A 19,144-nucleotide genomic window follows, 5' to 3' on the forward strand; every position below is an offset into this window, starting at 1 on the left:
TAAAAAAAGAGAGAGGAAGTTAATGGCCCCAAACGTGTAGCCCCATGACGCATTGTGGATGAAACCGATACCACAACTTTTTTTTACATTAAAATTCAACTACATTCATTTATCGCAGTGTTTCTCAATCCTTTCCTGGAATACCACTAAATGCAACACATTTTGGATGTCTCCTTTATCTAAATAATCAGATTCTACTGATTATCTAATTAGAGTGTCAAAAGGGCTACATCCAAAATATACAGTGTTAAAATAAGATTTAAAATACACTCCAAATACATTTGAATTTCTTTATTTATGCCGTTTATCTGCTATAATAACACTGTACGTTTGGATATCTTCAAGAAAAATTAAGGATAGTGTCATACAGCGACGATGCAGATCAATAACAGCAGCGCTTCTATGCGCGAGCACATTAACGTGTCTCAGTGGTCACAGGTGATTGAGTCATAAGAGTCCCAATGTTCAGTGGATCAATACCCTTACCAGTGCCAGAATTCGTGTTTACGATGTACTGATTCACGACATAAGGAGCTGATTGAGACACAGGGATTGTAACATAAGTTTTATTTATTTTATTGTACTCTGGCGCCTGTTTAGTATTGTGTTTTTTCTTCTTATTTCAAACATCCGAATGTACATTTTATCTTGTATCGTTCTTGATTATGGCAATAAAAAACATACAAATACAAATAACCTTAAAAGAAAAAGAATAGGCCAGCAGGGTCGTCGTGTTTTGATGACGTCACTTCCAGGCGCCAAAGCGTCTTCCTCAGCTTCTCCATTGCGTTCAGTCACTTACACTTCTTTAGAATAAAAACGAAAACAAATGTGGCGTATTTAATGTGTCACCCACACCTGCCATCCTTTAACGCGTTGAGACGTTTTCAACTCTTGTTGCTCTCGCCATGAACGACGATGATGATGTGATGCCAAGTTTTCATTCCGCTTCACTCCGCGATAATGTGGCGTCTGTTCCTGATGGACTTTGCTGGGTGTCGGTTCTCTCTTGTCTGCTGCTTGCGTGCTCCTATGTCGGAAGTTTATACGTCTGGAAAAGCGATTTACCAAGGTAACATTCATTGTCTGGAATGCACTTCTTAAACTATTCAAAATACTTTGTGATACTCTATAATGCTGCTGTCCAGGTAGGCAGCTCACTAAGTTTCACGCTGCTTAGCGTTTAAATGTTACACATCATGGCTTCTTTCAATTATTGTGTAAAGTTTTACCTAAATTACATAAACAGTACTCTGTTTTTATAAGTTGTTAATCCCCCAACCTTCTATTAAGGTCAGTTTTCGATCAATGTCATTTTTGGTCAACTATTATTATTCATGTTTTGTCTTTGATGTTTGTATTGTGTTATACTGTATGCAAACTCATTACCATTGAATGCATGTTGATAACAGTGATCATTGTTTGCATTAATAGGGATCATCCTGCAGTGATAAAGAGGCGCTTCACAAGCGTGCTGATTGTGTCTGCTCTGTCTCCACTATTTGTGTGGGCATGGAAGGAGTTCACAGGCATACAGGTTAGTTTTTAGTCCTTTGTGTTTTGTGTTAGGTGTTTATTGTAATGTGTTTTCCCAAATGGAACCAAGGATTGTCGAAAAGCAAAGCAAAAACTTGAGAACAAAATTTTACAAATCATTATTCACTGTTATTATTGTTTTAATGATATAATATGGAGTTCTGGATTGATCACGTTGTATTTTACAGACCTCACTAAGCCTGTGTAATAAAATGTTTTGTGATCTCATTAGATCTGATTCTGGTTTGTGTTTATGGTAACCTTATTTGTTGGGGAAACAATACACTTGCATGGATTTGTTTGATTTCCTTCATAGCCTGGTCCCTCATTACTGGCACTTATGGGGATCCGGTTTGAGGGACTATTGCCTGCTGTCATTCTACCCTTGCTGCTGACCATGGTGAGGTTTTTAGGGAAAATGGCCAATGCCCACAATTATTTCCCCACAGTCCTATTTGTGTTTTTCCATTGGACCACTTATCTGAGACATCTGACACATTTTTCATGATTGACATGTTTTGATCATGGGCTTCACCCCTTTTTCCATCAGGTGCTGTTTCTGGGTCCCCTGATCCAGCTAGCTATGGATTGCCCCTGGGGTTTCATTGATGGGATAAAAGTGGTTGTTGGTATGCAATCTTGTCCATTTCCATTGATTTACATGTATTTTAATCATCTGATAAAGAGATATTAAGTTTACATTCTTTAATAACTGAAACACTGACACAGTTAGTGCTAAACCGGTATAGACATTAGGGCTGCTTGATCATGACAATCGTAATTGTAGATTAGTTCCCTCGATTATGCAATTGCGATACATTTTAATGATAGAAGTTACATAAAGATATTTATTTTGTTGCAGGGTGTATGCATTGCATATATAGAGGTTGAACGATATTGGATTTTGCCGATACCGATAACTAAGGTGGTGGAAAAGGCAGATAACCAAGTAATCGACCTATAGTTTTTTTAAAATGTGTTTATAGAATGTAAAAAAAACAAAAGTCTTTCCTTGCTATGAAGGGCACAGACACAGAGGCTACAAAAGTCCAAAATGAATAAAATCACAGATGCAGCTTATTGTTCAACCAAAATTCCCAATAATAACCAGAAAAAAAAGTAATGTTTGGTGCATAATGTGGGACTTTAACTATAAACAAGCTTGAAACACACTAGGGACTCTTAGATGTACTTATATGATCTATATTTAAGTTTTTACCAAATTAAGCTTTTTATAGGCTATATATTTACCAAATGAAGGGGCTTGTATATATGTATGTTTCAACAAATGAGGTTTGAGGACTAAGGTTTATTATTATTCAAAAGATGAAGTTGGAGGCGAGATGTACTGTATGTGCTGACGGATCACTTTTCCATATACTCACGGTTTCCTTTGCATGCTCTTGTCTTAATTTAGAACACTTGATTATCTAATCAAAATAACAAAATATGCATTGAAGTGAGGATACAAATATGGATGAATATTGTCAACGATGACAGATTTAGATACAGCAAATCCCCACAAAGTGTCGGTGATTGCTGTTGCTGTTATAAGCTCTGTTGATACAAAAGTCATACAATGCACTGTGTTTTGCAGCATTCATGTTATTAATATTTTGCAAAGAATAACCCTTAAGATCCGTAAAGTTGTTTATTAAAAAAGGTGATATAAAGGCAAAGGTGCTGTGATATATTATATTAGAAATATACAGTAAGAGAACTCTCGTAAGATTAAATGTGAAGACAAAAAATTGCAGCAATATGGAAAACATTATGAAGACAATCCAAGTGCAATCAGATTTTTTAATGGGATGCAAGGCAGATGCAGTTGGTTTTGATAACTGCAGCAGCTCCTGACACATCCAAAGCTCATAATGTGTTGGTCAAGTCATTTCATCGCCAGGCGAAGAAAAAAAAATCGACACGTAAGAAAAAAAACAGCCTCCCATTGTAGGGCGTGAATGACTTCATAGGAATCCATTGTTTCTATTTTAAAATGATAATTGCAGCAAAAATCGTGGCATAAAATTCACATTTGGTGCGCAAAGGCCTTAACATGGAGAAAAAAGTTATAATAATATAAAAACCAAAATGCAACTTCTGGCATAGATTTTTGCCTGTAACCGATAATTGGTTAAACCAATATATCGGTCTACCAGTAATATCCTTTTCTTTATGTTGTCTATATATATATATATTTAAACAGTAGTGGTGGTGATTTTGATTCATTTCACTGTCTCTATTCTTTTGATTCATTTCACCTAAAAGATTTGTTCATTGATTCATTCATTGACCATTTCTGCAAGTCACACCTTAGCCCCTGTATATGGCGGCAAATGACTTTTAACTAATTGCACAGAACCAAAAGCAGTCATTCATGTCCAGAACAGTGAGTGTTTAAGCATCATAAACGTTTCTCCACAAATGACAATAAAGCACATCTATCATACTGTGAACTGCTGAGCATGAGTAATTACCAAGCTATACAAAAGACAATGATACTAGTCCACAAAATAACTTGAGTTTCAATAATGTTCGTATGTCATTGTAATGTGTTGTCATAACTCACTTTTATTCATAATTAATCCAGCACCTTTTCTTGATAAACAATATTGTTGAACTGAACGAACAACATGCTGCTCCTCCTCTCATGCAACCAGTCAGCTGATCCACATTCATGAGCAAGATAACTGATTCAATCATTTTGTTTGTGAAAAAGTGCACCAGTAATGCACATGAACAACGTAACCGACTAGTTCAGTCTAGGGTGTATTCGTTCAGTGGGTCAAACCAATGATATGCTTCATCACAGCCAGAACGTGAATGCTTTTGTCTCATGCTAAAGTCAGTCTTTAAAAGCAACACGAATAGAATTTTCATGCCTACAAATGTACGAAGACCCTTTACAATTTGAGTTTAAACACAATAACCATTTTCACCATAAATGGCAGATCTTATTTTCCTATATTTTGTCAAATGCTGGGCTTAACTTTTAACAAGTAAAGCCCAATAATATCTTGCACTGTGCACCAAAGCACAGCATTTCCACTCGTAATTCATGTCATTTTAACTGTATGGTCTTCAGACATTTTTACACATTCAGAAATGGGGAATTATGTTTTTTGCGTAACTATATACTTGACCTTACAGCCATTGTGAACGCAACTGACTCACGTGCTGAACTGAATGAACGGCATGCCTCCTCTCGTTTATTTGTTCAGCAGATCCTCATCCACAAACAAGACGATTGTGGTTAATTTCGTTCACAGTTTACCTGTATTAAGATTGTTCATGAACGAGATGTCACATCTGATTCAGATACAAATGACCAACTCGACTGTTTCATTAAAGGGGCATATTCAGTCATCTTTTCGAACCAGTGATATGCTGCCTCACAGCCTGCACTTGAATGAAATTGGCTCATGCTCTAGTCAGTCTTTACAGGCATGAAAGCCACCAAAGCAGTCTCACGCTTCAAAATACAGCTCATTAGCTTCAAAAGGGAGAGACGTCTGTGAACTAAAAATATGAATCACCGTATAGGTGAGTGAGAACGATTCGATTACTTACAAATGTAATTCTGAAAAGCCTAATCATTTACAAACTAAACATCACTAATATACTGAACCATGTTTCTGAATTACTTGACTGCTGTTTTTTACATCAGTAAATGAAAGCTAAAGGGTCAAGTTCACTCTAACAGCTATTATATCACATTAGGAGTAGACCTAAATGGAATGTTGCAGTTGACACTTTTCACGATAAGTTTATTGTGGCAGCTGTAATTGGTATCTCCATGATCTGATTAATTGTGCTGCCCTAATAGACCCCGCGTTCTCAACTTCGTATTTCTAATTTGACATATTGCATTAAAAGTTATTTGGAAACCACAATGATATGACAAAAAAATCAACTACATTTATAAGACAATATTGTTGTAAAAGACAGTTCCTTCAGTGATGTCCTGTAATGTTCTTGCAGACCCATGCTTCTGGACGCTCTGTCTGAGTGACATGCGCTGGCTGAGGAACCAGGTAGTTGCACCGTTAACAGAAGAGCTGGTTTTCCGAGCATGCATGCTTCCCATGCTAGTGCCCTGCGCTGGCCCTTCTACTGCCATCTTCACGTGCCCACTTTTCTTTGGTGTTGGTGAGTTGAGACCATGTGCCATTTGCCTTGCAAAAATAATCGATTTCTTTTTGTTGATCTTCAACATCTCAATATCTATTCTCAAAATCCTAAAATGTATTAATCAATGCCCTTTTCAATGGATGTCTGAAACGTTTCTATATATATTATTTGCAGCGCATCTCCTGTTAAAAATAGTTTTTTTAACAACTATACTGTGGGAAGTCAGTTTATCAAATTACGTCTTTGAGCAAATTAATGAACAATGGTGGGAGGTCAAGCCTAAAGGCAGATTTATTATGTTGATAATTACATTTCTTAATTACAATGAAATTGAAATGAATGTTTCTGACACTATTTTTAATCCTAATTAAACATTAATTAAAACATAAATAAACCGTTTCATTTGCATTAGTTTGCAGAGAATTTCTTTCATATCTAAGCAAAATTGACGCTGTTGATCAAATCAGGGAAACTCCTGAATGGCTGTCAGTCCACCCACTTGTAGATAGTATTTTTATTAATTACTGTTGGAATAAACCTTGAATTTATTTCTTTTTATGGTGATGAATGTTATCAGACTTGATCAAGGAAAATGAGTAAATGATGCATGATTTACATTTGGATTGCGTTTTTATACCATTATTGTCACACACTCTCTCTCTCTCTCTCTCTCTCTCTCTCTCTCTCTCTCTCTCCTGTTTGTGACTAGCTCATTTTCACCATGTAATTGAGCTGCTGCGGTTCAGACAGGGCACTGTCTCAGGGATTTTCCTCTCTGCAGGTAACCAAGTCATTAGTTTACTGTCATCTTAGCTCAAGTAGTGCTACCCTTGAGACAAAATTATTCATAGCTATGTTTTTGTCCTTTTCAGTGTTCCAGTTCTCCTACACAGCAGTATTTGGGGCCTATACAGCCTTTATATTCATCAGGACAGGTGCATCTATAATTTCATTTATTTTTTATTAATTTAGGACTACTAAGACTTTTTTTTTTGCATTGTGACATCATAAAGCATATGCAATTAAAGAATCTCATTACTGTAGTGCTGTAAAAAGTTATTTATATTTATAATGTTGTTATTATTAGAAAATACTATTTTAATTTTAAATATTTATATCTAATTGTATTTGTAAAGTTTTATTTAGTCTTTTGTATAATATATATATACAGTGCATTCATAAAGTATTTAGACCCTTTCATTTTGTTTCATATTTTATGTTGCAGCCTTATGCAACCATGTATAAATTATATATATTTTTCACATCAATCTACACTCCATACCCCATAATGACAAAGCAAAACCATATTTTTTTTTAACTTTGCAAATTTATTAAAATGGAAAAATTTAAATATCACATTGACATAAGTATTCAGTCCCTTAACTCAGTACTTAGTTGAAGCACCTTTGGCAGTGACTACAGCCTCAAATCTTTTTGAGTATGATGTGACCATTCTAATATTAAGATCCTCTTAAGCTCTGTCAGGTTGGAAGGGGACATCGATGGACAGCCATTTTCAGGTCTCTCCAGAGATGTTCGATGGGGTTCAATTCCGGGCTTTGGCTACATCACCCAGAGACATTCACAGAGTTGTCCCTAAGCCACTCTTGTGTTTTCTTGGCTGTGAGCTTATGTCATTGTCCTGTTGGAAGGTGAACCTTTGGCCCAGTCTGTGGTCCTGAGCGCTCTGGACGAGGGTTTCATTAAGGATATTTCTGTATTTTGCTGCGTTCAGCTTTCCTTCTACCCTGACCAGTCCCCCAGTCCCTGAGGACAACATCACTGAAAAACACCCCCACAGCATGATGCTACTACCACTGTTGGGATGGTGTTGTGCAGGTTATGAGTGGTGCCTGGTTTCCTCCAAACATCATGCTTGGAAGGCCAAACAGTTAATTTTGCTTCTCAAGGTCTGAGAGTCCTTGAGGTACTTCCGTCTGGCCACTCTGCCATAAAGCCCAGATTGGTGGAGTGTTGCAGTGATGTTGTCCTTCTGTAAGTTTCTCCCATCTCCACACATGATCTCTGGAGCTCAACCAGCATGACCATCAGGTTCTTGGTCACCCCTTTTACCAACGCTCTTCTCCCCTATTACTCAGTTTGGCAGGCGGCCAGCTCCAGGATGAGTCCTGGTTGTTCCAAACTGCCACTTAAGAATTATGGAGGCCACTGTGCTCTTGGGAACCTTCAATGCAGCCGAAATGTTTTGTTGCCTTCCCCAGACCTGTGCCTTGACCTCATTGCTTGGTTTGTGCTCTGATATGCATTTTCAGCTGTGATGCCTTATATAGACAGGTGTGTGCCTTTCCAAATCATGTCCAATCAATGGAATTTGCCACAGGTGGACTCCAATCAAAGTGTAGAAACATCTCCAAGATGATCCAGAGAAATGGGATGCACGTGAGCTAAATTTCAAGTGTCATAGCAACGGGTCTGAATACATAAGTCAATGTGATATTTAATTTTTTTCTTTTTAATGTATTTGCAAAGCTATCAATAATCGTGTTTTTGCTTTTATCATGATGGGGTATGGTGCAGAGTATGTGAGTGGAGCGGAATGGGAGGGAGGAGTGGAGGGCATGATTTCGCCTGGAGCGAGGAGCGGGTTTTTAAAAAATCGGAGAGTCATTGTTTTCTCTTGCTCTAGGAGCGCTCCACTAACACTCCATCATGGACAAAACACCTGTTAACGGACCTTAATGCAATAATTCACCACGCGTTAAGCAGTGTTAAACACTATTGGCATGAAGGAAAGATGGAATTTCTGATATAACCAGAAAGAGTGTGATAAAAATACTAATTTAAAATCTAGCAGCACTTTCTAATATTCAACCTCAAGTGCGAAGGTTACTTTAGCTTTTTCACACTCCCTTTTATTAAGTTATGGTTGCGTTAAAGCTTGACTTAACTACAGGCTTGTCTTGTCTCTTTATTCTTACGTTAACTGGCATATAGTGAAAATTAATGATGCGAAGGAGAACAATGAGATTTCGTTGTGAAATCCTAAAAGATGTGTCCAAAAACGATGTTAATCTGTTCATATGTGGAGAGAAAATCTAAAGGTCAGTAATGCATATATAGGCCTATATCTCTCCCCTATTAAGTATTTGGAATAATCATATCAGCATTGTAATCTAATACATCTCAATCTTAACAAAACACCAACTGAACTAATCAACATGTTAATATTTGCTTAGTTCGATTTTAAACGATTGCCATCTAAATTTATTTTAGTGCCGTAGGCTAATTTATTCATTATAGATTTGCAGATGCAGATGAAGAAGCTCAGCAAATGTGAATAGAGGAAGATTTAAAATATAAAAAAAATTATAAATCTTATTTCTAAAAGTGAGCTCTGCATTAGACATCGTTTTTCTAGTTTTGATTGAAAAATATTTTATTTTTTTCCATTCACAGAATTATAGGGCAACTTTAAAAGAAGTACAATAATAGAAAATAATTGAGGCTTATTTTTTTTATTTTTTTTTATTTAATGTTTTGTTTTTGTTCTGGTGATTTTATAAAAAAAAAATTGTTTGGTAATTTATAATATAAGGGGAGGGGAAATTGTTTCCGCTCCACTCACACATACAAAAAAATATTAAAGCATTTTAGCTGCAACATAACAAAATTAAATGAATTAAGGGGTTTGAGTACTTTAGGAATGCAGAATATATATATATATATATATATATATATATATATATATATATATATATATATATATATATATATATATATATATATATATATATATTTATACACACACACACACACACATACATATAAGGCTTGTTTATTTAACGTGTATTTAGTTAGTGATTATATAAAATATAACGTGCTAAGATTATCGCAATTAATCTAAACCCTACATAAATTCCATAATAAAAGTATGAATTTTCCTACAATACAAGAAATTCAAGCTTGAAGTTCATCTGTTTTGACGAGCCATGCCAATAGGTGGCAGAACACCTCTACAAACCTCACAAGCAGCCCAGCCACAGAATGAGAACCACTCACTTATGGTCCGTTCACATACAATGAAAAAATCATTTTTGCCTTGCTTTGCTCACGCGAGTTTGACCGCTAGATTATAAATTTGTGTTTAAACTCATGTTTGCACGAGCAACGCGAACCCACGAGTATTCCCCCCTTCTCTTCCGGAAAAGGACAGGAGGAGGGGCTTCTACGACTTGGTTCACAGTAAACTACAACCAAAAGCTGGAATCAAGTAGACGCGCATATTTTCAGAACTTACCAGGTAGTCCAACTTCCTCGCTCACTTTCCTCCAAGCGATTGTCTTTTTTTTTTTTGGTCCGGTCTCTGTACATGTATGACGTTGTGTCATACAATTCCGGGTGCCCAAACACCGCTACAACAATTTTTTCATCCATTTTTCCAGATTTCTTCTGCTACTACGTCAGTACATCAGTGACATCCAGACAATCTCAATTTCTCGCTTGTGATCGAAGCGATTTCACGTGTTTGAGTCACGTCATTCGCTTCATTCGTGCCGCTTGAAACGCTCGCTTCGCGTTATGCAAGAATGTGTACTGTGAGAACTGGACACATTGACGAACTTTATAGAGAACAGATTGCTGTCTACTGTAGGCTTGCTCAATGATATGAGAATAAAACTAACAATATATCGAGTTCTTAAGCCTTTTTTTTATTGTTTAATCAATACTTTATTAATCTGGCAAAATAATGTAATTTATTTCAAACTGAATTTCAGTAGACCCTACGTATTTTATAAATATTTAAACAATTATGCATTATATTAGTTATCTTTATTTGGGGTCCTTTCTCAGCAAATAATAATAATGATCTGATTAATTGAAATTATTTTGATTAATCTGCAAGTCATGTAATTAACTAGTTTAAAACATTTTATCGATTTACAGCCTATATTTATCTATATATGTGTGTGTATATACTGTATTTACATACTGTATAATATTCGAATATATTATATAAATCGTGAGATTGTATATAAATCGTGCATCAAGGGATTCACCCATATAAGCTACAACTAACTCTAATATACAGTGCTGTAAAAAAGTATTTGCCCCCATCCTGATTTCATCTTTTTTTGTGTATATCTCATACTAAATTGTTTAAAAAATTCAAACAAAATAAAGGCAATCTGAGTAAACACAAAATACAGTTTTAAATGATAATGTTATTTATTGAAGCAAAAAAGCTATCCAATACCAACTGGGCCTGTGTAGAAAAAGTATTTGCCCCTTAGTTACTAAATCCCCAAATCTATGAAACTGCATTCATAATGGGGTTCAACTGGACTAGACACACCCAGGCCAGATTATTGACAGCCCTGTTCATTCAAATCAACACCTAAATAAAACTTTGTCAGCAGCATGAAGTTTGCTAAAATGTTTCACCCAGTAGCACATTATGCCAAGTTCAAAATAAATTCCAGAAACTATGAGGAAAAAGGTGATTGACATACATCAGTCTGGGAAGGGTTACAAAGCTATTTCAAAGCCTCTGGGACTCCTAAGAATCACAGTGAGAGCATTATCTCCAAATGGAAAAAACTTGGCACAGTAGGGAACCTTCCCAGAAGTGGCTGACATTACAAAATCCCTCCAAGAGCACAGCGACGACTCATCCAGGAAGTCGCAAAAAAGCCAAGGGCAACATCCAAGGAACTGCAGACCTCTCTCGCATCAAAGTTCACCGTTCATGACTCCACAATCAGAAAGACAGTGGACAAATATTTCATCCATGGAAGAGTGGCGAGACGAAATCCACTGCTAACACTGAAGAACATTAAGACTTGTCTGAATTTTTCCAAAACACCTTGATGATCCTCAAAGCTTTTGGGAGAATATTCTGTGGACTGTTGAGTCGAAAGTGGAACTTTCATGTCATGTGTCCTGTTCATCTGCCGTAAATCAAACACTAAATTCCACAAAAAGAACATCATTCCTACGGTCAAGCATGGTGCTGGTAGTGTGATGGTGTGGGGATGCTTTGCTGCTTCAGGGCAAGGGCGACTTGCAATAATTGAAGGAAACATGAATTCTGCTCTCTACCAGAAAATCCTAAAAGAGAACATCTGGTCATCAATCTGTGAGTTGATGCTCAAGCGCAACTAGATTATGCAGCAAGATGATCCAAAGCAAGTAAGTCCACCTCTGTATAGCTTAAAAGAAGAAATATTAAAGATTTGGAGTGACCTAGTCAAAGTCCTGACTTGAACTCAATTGAGATGCTGTGACAGGACCTTAAACAGGCAGTTCATGCTTGAAAACCCTCCAGTGTGGCTGAACTAAAGCAGTTCTGCAAATAAAAGTGTACCAAAATTCCACCACAGCATTGTGAAAGTGTTTATCGGAAGTGTTTGGTTGCAGTTGTTGCTGCTAAAGGTGGCACAATCAGCTATTAAGTTTAAGGGGCTTTAAGTTTTTCACATGGGTGATATAGGTGTTGGATAATTTTGTTTTTGCTTCAATAAAAAAAAATGTATATATATATATATATATATATGAAAACTGTATTTTATGTTTACTCAGGTTGCCTTTGTTTTATGTTATATCTCGTTTGAAGATCTAGAACAATTTAGTATGAAAAATACACAAAAATAAAAGAAATAGGTAAGGGCAAATAATTTTACACAGCACTGTAACTAGACTTAACAATGTTACATACACATTTGGCATACAAAGAAATACAACTTTTTTCATCTAAGTGTGTGTCTTAAGGTCATCTGGTTGGTCCTGTGCTGTGCCATTCCTTCTGTAACTACATGGGTTTCCCGGCTCTCAGCACGGCCTTAGAACACCGCAACGCCTCTCCATTCTCTCCTTCTACATTTTGGGGGTAATTCTCTTCCTCCTCCTCCTCTTCGTCATGACTGACCCACTCTTCTATGGTTTGCCTACACCCGTCTGCACCCTGACCTCAACATCTGGCTCCATCTGCTCCTGATCCTTCTCTCCAACCACGCTTGCATCCTGTATTCATCCATTCCTTCTCTCGAAAGCCTGCAGCCATTTGGAAAGGAGTGGCTTTTTTTTTTCTTCTCCAGGCTCTGCAACTGGTTTGACCAGCAGAACAGGTATGAAAATTCTCCGCCTCTGTGAGGTTGGTGAAAGGACTCATTGGATGCAAAACATCCTCAGGTTGCTTCACCGTTCTGCATGTTGAAAGCAGCAGATATTTAGTGTTATCAAGTGACATCAACTATGAACCAGGCCTACATTTGATGAAGACCAGGTTGATTATACATGTCTGCATGTTTATATGACAATATTTTGGTGTATTGATCTTGAAATTGGTGCTGGGGGATAAAAATCAGACAATGATTACGGGTTTACAGGGAAGATTTGTACGCTGAAATGTGCATTTCTGAAAATGCATGACTCCCTATTTGTTCTCACTCACATAAACCTCACCTGTTTGGTCTGGTGCCCTTGAAGAAGACGTTCATGTTTACCTTCAAAGTCATGAAAGCGTTCAAAGTTCTAACCTTGAACTTTTTATCTGATCATCACTTTACTCAGTTCTGTAGCCTTAAATATAGATACTGTATGTGTCCAGTCTTTAGGTATGCTACTGGAGGAATAGAGTTATTAGAAAAACAAAAGTCTGTGAGTGTGAGTCTGAAGTCAAAGAATTGCCCTTGGCACACAGCTTTTTGTGTAAGTTTAGATTCAATTAATTGGCCTTGTGCAATGGTTTATAGTGGTTTATTGCAAATTATGAGACATTTAAAAAAAAAAAAAAAAAAGCATTGGTCACTCCTGTTTTGGCTAGTTGTTATTTAAAAATCTATTTATACCAATTACTGTTGATGTAGCAGCAGTTTTTACAGTTTCAGGATATTCAGTGCTGGATTTTGACCTGTGGTGTTTCATTCATATTTAATGCAGTGCTAAAGACTAAAGACATTTTACATGAACATAAGAATTTCTTGTCCTGTTAATTTGGTGGAAGTGGAGGATGTTAAAGGAATAGTTCACCCAAAAATGAAACTTCATTATTTACTCACCCTCATACCATCCCATATGTGTTTGACTTGCTTTTTTCTACTGAACACAAAATAATACTTTAGAAGAATATCTCAGCTCTGTAGGTCCATACAATGATGAAGTGAATTGGATCACTTCAGAAGACATGGATTAAACCACTGGAGTCGTCTGGATTACTTTTACGCTGCCTTTATGTGCTTTTTGAGGCTTCAAAGATTTGGTCACCATTCACTTGCATTGTATGTACCAACAGAGCTGAGATATTCTTCTAAAATAATCGTTTGTGTTTTGCAGAAATAAGTGAGTCATACACATCAGGGATGGCATGATGGTGAGTAAATGATAAAATATATATATAAAAAAACACCTTTAAGGTAGATTTGACACTTTTTGTTTTAAAATTGTAAAAATTCCAATACATTTTCAAAGGCGCCACCGAAGGCAACATGTTGCCATTTCATTATGACACTTCTATTCTTTCTAAACACGTTTAGTTGTGTGACAAATGCCAACATTGCGTCAAGATTGTATTGTCTAACTTGTAATACCTGTATCAGAGAATTACATCTCACATTCTTTGAACAACATGTGGTATAGTTCTGTTCAGTCTACAGTGCATCTGGAAAGTATTCACAGCGTTTCTATTTTTCCACATTATGTTATGTTACAGCCTTATTCCAAAATTGATTGAATTAAATCATTTCCTCAAAATTCTACAAACAATACCCCATAATGACAACATGAAAGAAGTTTGTTTGAAATCTTTGCAAATGTATATAAAAAAAAAATAACAAAAGAATGAAATCACTTGTACATAATTATTCACAGCCTTTGCCAAGACATTAAAAATTGAGCTCAGGTGCATCCTGTTTCCACTGATCATCCTTGAGATGTTTCTACAACTTGATTGGAGTCCACTTGTGGTAAATTCAGATGATTGGGCATGATTTGGAAAGGCACACACCTGTCTATATAAGGACAGTGGCAGGAACTGGGAGATTAGTCAGGATCGAGGGAAAGATGAATGCAGCAATGTACAGAGACATCCTTGATGAAAACCTGCTCCAGAGCGATCTGGACCTCAGACTGGGGCAAAGGTTCATCTTCCAACAGGACAATGACCCTAAGCAGACAGCCAAGATAACAAAGGAGTGGCTACAGGACATCTCTCTGAATGTCCTTGAGTGTCCCAGCCAGAGTCCAGACTTGAACCTGATTGAACATCTCTGGAGAGATCTGAAAATGGCTGTGCACCGACGCTCCCCATCCAACCTGATGGAGCTTGAGCGGTCCTGCAAAGAAGAATGGGGAGAAACTGCCCAAAAATGGGTGTGCCAAGCTTGTAGCATCATACTCAAAAAGACTTGAGGCTGTAATTGGTGCCAAAGGTGCTTCAACAAAGTATTGAGCAAAGGCTGTGAATACTTGTGCACATGTGATATTATTTTATTTTAATACATTTGCAAAGATTTCAAACAAACTTCTTTCACATTGTCATTATGGGGTATTGTTTGTAGAATTTTGAGGAAAATAATAAATTTAATCAATTTTGGAATAAGACTGTAACATAAAATAATGTGGACAAAGTGAAGCGCTGTGAATACTTTCCAGATGCACTGTATATACTAAACTTTTATAAACCTTTTTATATCACAAATGAAAGAGACATGCCTACAGAGGGATTCATGGAGGTTTCATTTTTTACGCAGGTTCCTTCATCATGAAACGTTCATTGCATGCTGCTACGTTTGTGACTTGTGGATGTTTAGATATTGATCGGTGAAGAAACGCACCAAATGCACATACATTCAAAGTGTAGGCTGTAATGCTAAAAATGGTTTAAGATTACAAATGTGGCTTGTTGCCAAGAATAGAGCTTGCTCCGAACATTGCTAAAACAATGCTATAAGTAAGGGTGTCCGTTATTCAGTTGTTTTTGCTTTGAGCCCTCATTAAATGTGAAATCAATAGTATATAGAGTACAGTCATCTACATGATTGTTATAATTTGTTGATTCAAATATTGACAGCCGCAGTCCTTCAAGAGGACATAGTCTCTTATTCGTTATAGTAGTAGAGGTGTTCATAGGTTTTTCTGTGTTGTGAGAGACCATGCAAAGTAAACCTTTCAAGCAATAATCTCACATACCGGATCGAATCAGGGATTTCTGTGTAGTGTGAAGCAAGACATAGATACCTATAGTAATACCCAAAATAATTTCTTATTTGGCTAACTACAAAGAAAATGTTAAATGTCACCATTTGAACTGCCAAATGTATCATAGTTGTGGTATTGTAGATGCAACCAAGATATCTATATCTTCTGTAGTTAGGCTACTGAAATGTTCTGGTTTACTAGTCTCTAGTGTTGAAAGAAGTGCGTGTTAAAGTGTGCCATAGTGTATATGACTGTGCTGACATGTTTACACTGTACACTGGGAGGATGCTGTATGTAAGCACTGCTCCAGGATCAATTTAACCTGTGACTGGCTACACTGAATGCTGCTGAAGTTTAGTTCCTTGTGCTTGTTGTGAGTACAGTCAACAGAGGGCGCCACAGGACCAATATTGTTTATTTGTGTCGTTTGAAGAATGAAGCACTCGCCTTCATGTGAGTCTCACTAAGAAATGTAATTTTCACCCAACAATCAATTGAGAGAATTTAAAGTTTAATTTTGCTTTAAGAAAATTAAGCCTATTTTACGGCCATTTCGATTTTTGTTTTTTTCTTCAAACATTGTTACATGCACAGGTCTTTTAAGACCTGGGACTTGTATCCAAAGGCATAGATTTGGCTCGAACATGGGGGGGGGCGTATTTCCATAGATCGTGGTATAAATATGGAGGGGGGGGGGGGTTGTACTTCTTTTGATTATTGGGAGGGTTACCTCCCCCCATCCCCCCTGGAATCCACGCCCCTATCACAAACGGATCTACAAAAATGCCCAGACAGTGTAAAAATGTCCATCGCATTTTCAAGACAAATAGAATATATTCTGCTATATTTTGAAATATTAAATTTTTCGTGCATTAAACCGATGATGCAACAATTCAGGACAAATCTAGAACAGGATTCTTTACTTTCACACTGAAATTTAATGAGAAGCAACTGGCTGTCAAAAGCATATTGCTACATAACATAAGATAAACAAGATACACGTTTATTTTGTCTAAATAGATGTACAACTTATTAGTAGTGTACCCAAATAACAATAGCCAAACCATACTGTTTGTGTTGCACTTGCTATAGTTTACTTCCACATTGTTTCTTCATCAAATAGCAATGTCAAATGTAAATAATCAATAATTACAAATTTAGCATCTATAAAGTCCTTATACACTTTTGTTACTACTTTGGCAATTATATATATATATAAAGAATAAATAAAATATATAGCAATTTTAGCATTTTTTTTGTAACACTATGTATATGAGAAGGGTTAAGGAATACTAAAGAGGTATGGGCACAACTAAAAATGGATGAGGTACTGGGGTGGAATGAGGTCCCAGGTCACTAAAGACCTGAGGTATGTGTTTAATGGTAAATGACATCAAAGCCAACCCCCCCATTAGTGTAAAAAAATATATATTCTCGTCACTATAATGCAAAAATACATTTTAATATTATTGAATGATTTATCAATGAATGGTGTATCAAAATATGATATATTATAGTATTTTTGTTCTGTTAATACAGTAAACAGCACTGTACTACAGTAATGAGAATCTGATCTTTGTCATTTACATTTACATCATCTCCATTCTGTATAATGGGAATTACAAAACTTAATTAAAACATCCGGGCACATTATAATACTGAGAATGTCAGGCTTCATTTTCTTTATGCAAAGTATTATGCCTTATTTGTTCTGTGATTTTGAGGTCACATGTGACCTGGACATGATGTCATTATGTTCATCATTTTATTAATTGAAACTTTAATTGTTGTGCTTTGCACATTTATTCCATCATCAGAAAGTTGAATTAAATTATGATTAACTTTTGCCCTGGGATTGTACGTATTGGTTGAAGGCAAACCTTCAAACTTGATATCTTTGGAAATTCATTGTTCAGGATTTGTCTGGAAAAAAACAAGTCATGACTGAAATACAGATCAGCCGACTTGGTTGGTCAACTGAGGCATGTTGAGTTGGGATTTTTATAGGGATGGCTGAACACACGGGTACTTGGCAAGGACATGCTGGCTGTCACTGCTGTGATATTACCTGTGGAACTGAAATGGCGTTTTCCTAGCAGCACATTTGTATATTTGAATATGTATCAGGAGCTTGTTAGGTGTCACTCAATGTAGTCCAATACATGGATCCTCATTTCCTCACTAAATTTCTTCTTTCATCTATTTTCACGAGACTTTTAACATATTTTTGTTTTCTCTGTTCTTTCAACTGAATCTGAGTATTTGCAAGCAAAACAATTGTCACCGGTTTGGGCTTGCGTAGATGCTTGGAACACTCGTCATATTCACTGTAAGGACCGGAGGAGCAATAGAAGTTCAACTCTATTTTTGCAAATGTGAAACTTGACTGAGTGCTATTTTAACTCATTGAAACAACAACTGAAGAAATGGTTACTATTTGAAAATGCTACACAAGATGTTTATTAAAAAGATTGGTTGTAATTAGCCAATTCAGATGTTTATATGGAGAGATATATTTTATAATCAAATCTATTTTGGTGTCTGAGAATAATGTGGATGCAAATTGTTTTTCTGCAATTCACTGATGGACAAATGTTTAGGACTATCTTTTTGGGGTTCTTTTAATTCACTCTACAAATCTCTGCTGTTTGTAAATAAATAGTATTTTAAACCTACTACTTGTGAGTTGTGGTTTATTTTTATTATATTGTTCTGTATAGTTAAAAGCCGAAGAGTGTAATATCTGCGGCAATGAACGAATTTGCAAAAATGATTGTTGTTTTTAAACAGGTTTTCCAAATTGATTTTTAAAGTCCCAACCTCTTCTGTTTACACTCCTTGGGAAGTCAACACATGCATGGCTTATTTATAGTCTCTGCACATTAAACTGGGATAGGAGAAAGTGTTATAACATAGACAAAATAACACATTTGTCCTTTAAATAATATTTAAATTGCTCCTGAATGTAATTTAGAAAATTCAAAGGGAGAAGTCTTTCTTCACTTAATTGTGTTACCTCTATTTGACCACCAGGGAGAGATGTTAGCATTCTATACTTATGCACTGAAATATTATTTTTTATAAAATGTAACCCATCTTTAATATTTATACATTTCATTGTGTCAAATTGGCAGCTCATCTTTTGAAATTTGAGCATTGACAAAACTGGGGGAAAAACATGTGGAGACCGGCAGTGCCGCTGCATTTAACTAGCAGTATCTGCTAGTTTTGAATGAGACTATATGATGTTTTCGAGGTTGTATCTATGGAGTCATTCTTCAGAAGAGGAATGTGTAAGGATTACTGTTAGCATTGAATCAAA

General features: G+C 36.3%; 1 protein-coding gene across 1 annotated transcript; it reads left to right on the forward strand.

Moving 5' to 3' along the window:
* Positions 1-766: 766 nt before the first annotated feature.
* Positions 767-14,341, forward strand: LOC127649632 (CAAX prenyl protease 2-like). The gene is given in 9 exon segments (XM_052134853.1): positions 767-1,072; positions 1,435-1,537; positions 1,853-1,936; positions 2,087-2,165; positions 5,518-5,685; positions 6,377-6,448; positions 6,540-6,602; positions 12,397-12,474; positions 12,477-14,341. Coding segments are annotated over 9 exon segments (957 nt in total). The 5' UTR covers positions 767-908; the 3' UTR covers positions 12,623-14,341.
* Positions 14,342-19,144: the final 4,803 nt, after the last annotated feature.

This window comes from Xyrauchen texanus, chromosome 1, assembly GCF_025860055.1.
Source record: "Xyrauchen texanus isolate HMW12.3.18 chromosome 1, RBS_HiC_50CHRs, whole genome shotgun sequence".
NCBI lineage: Eukaryota > Metazoa > Chordata > Actinopteri > Cypriniformes > Catostomidae > Xyrauchen > Xyrauchen texanus.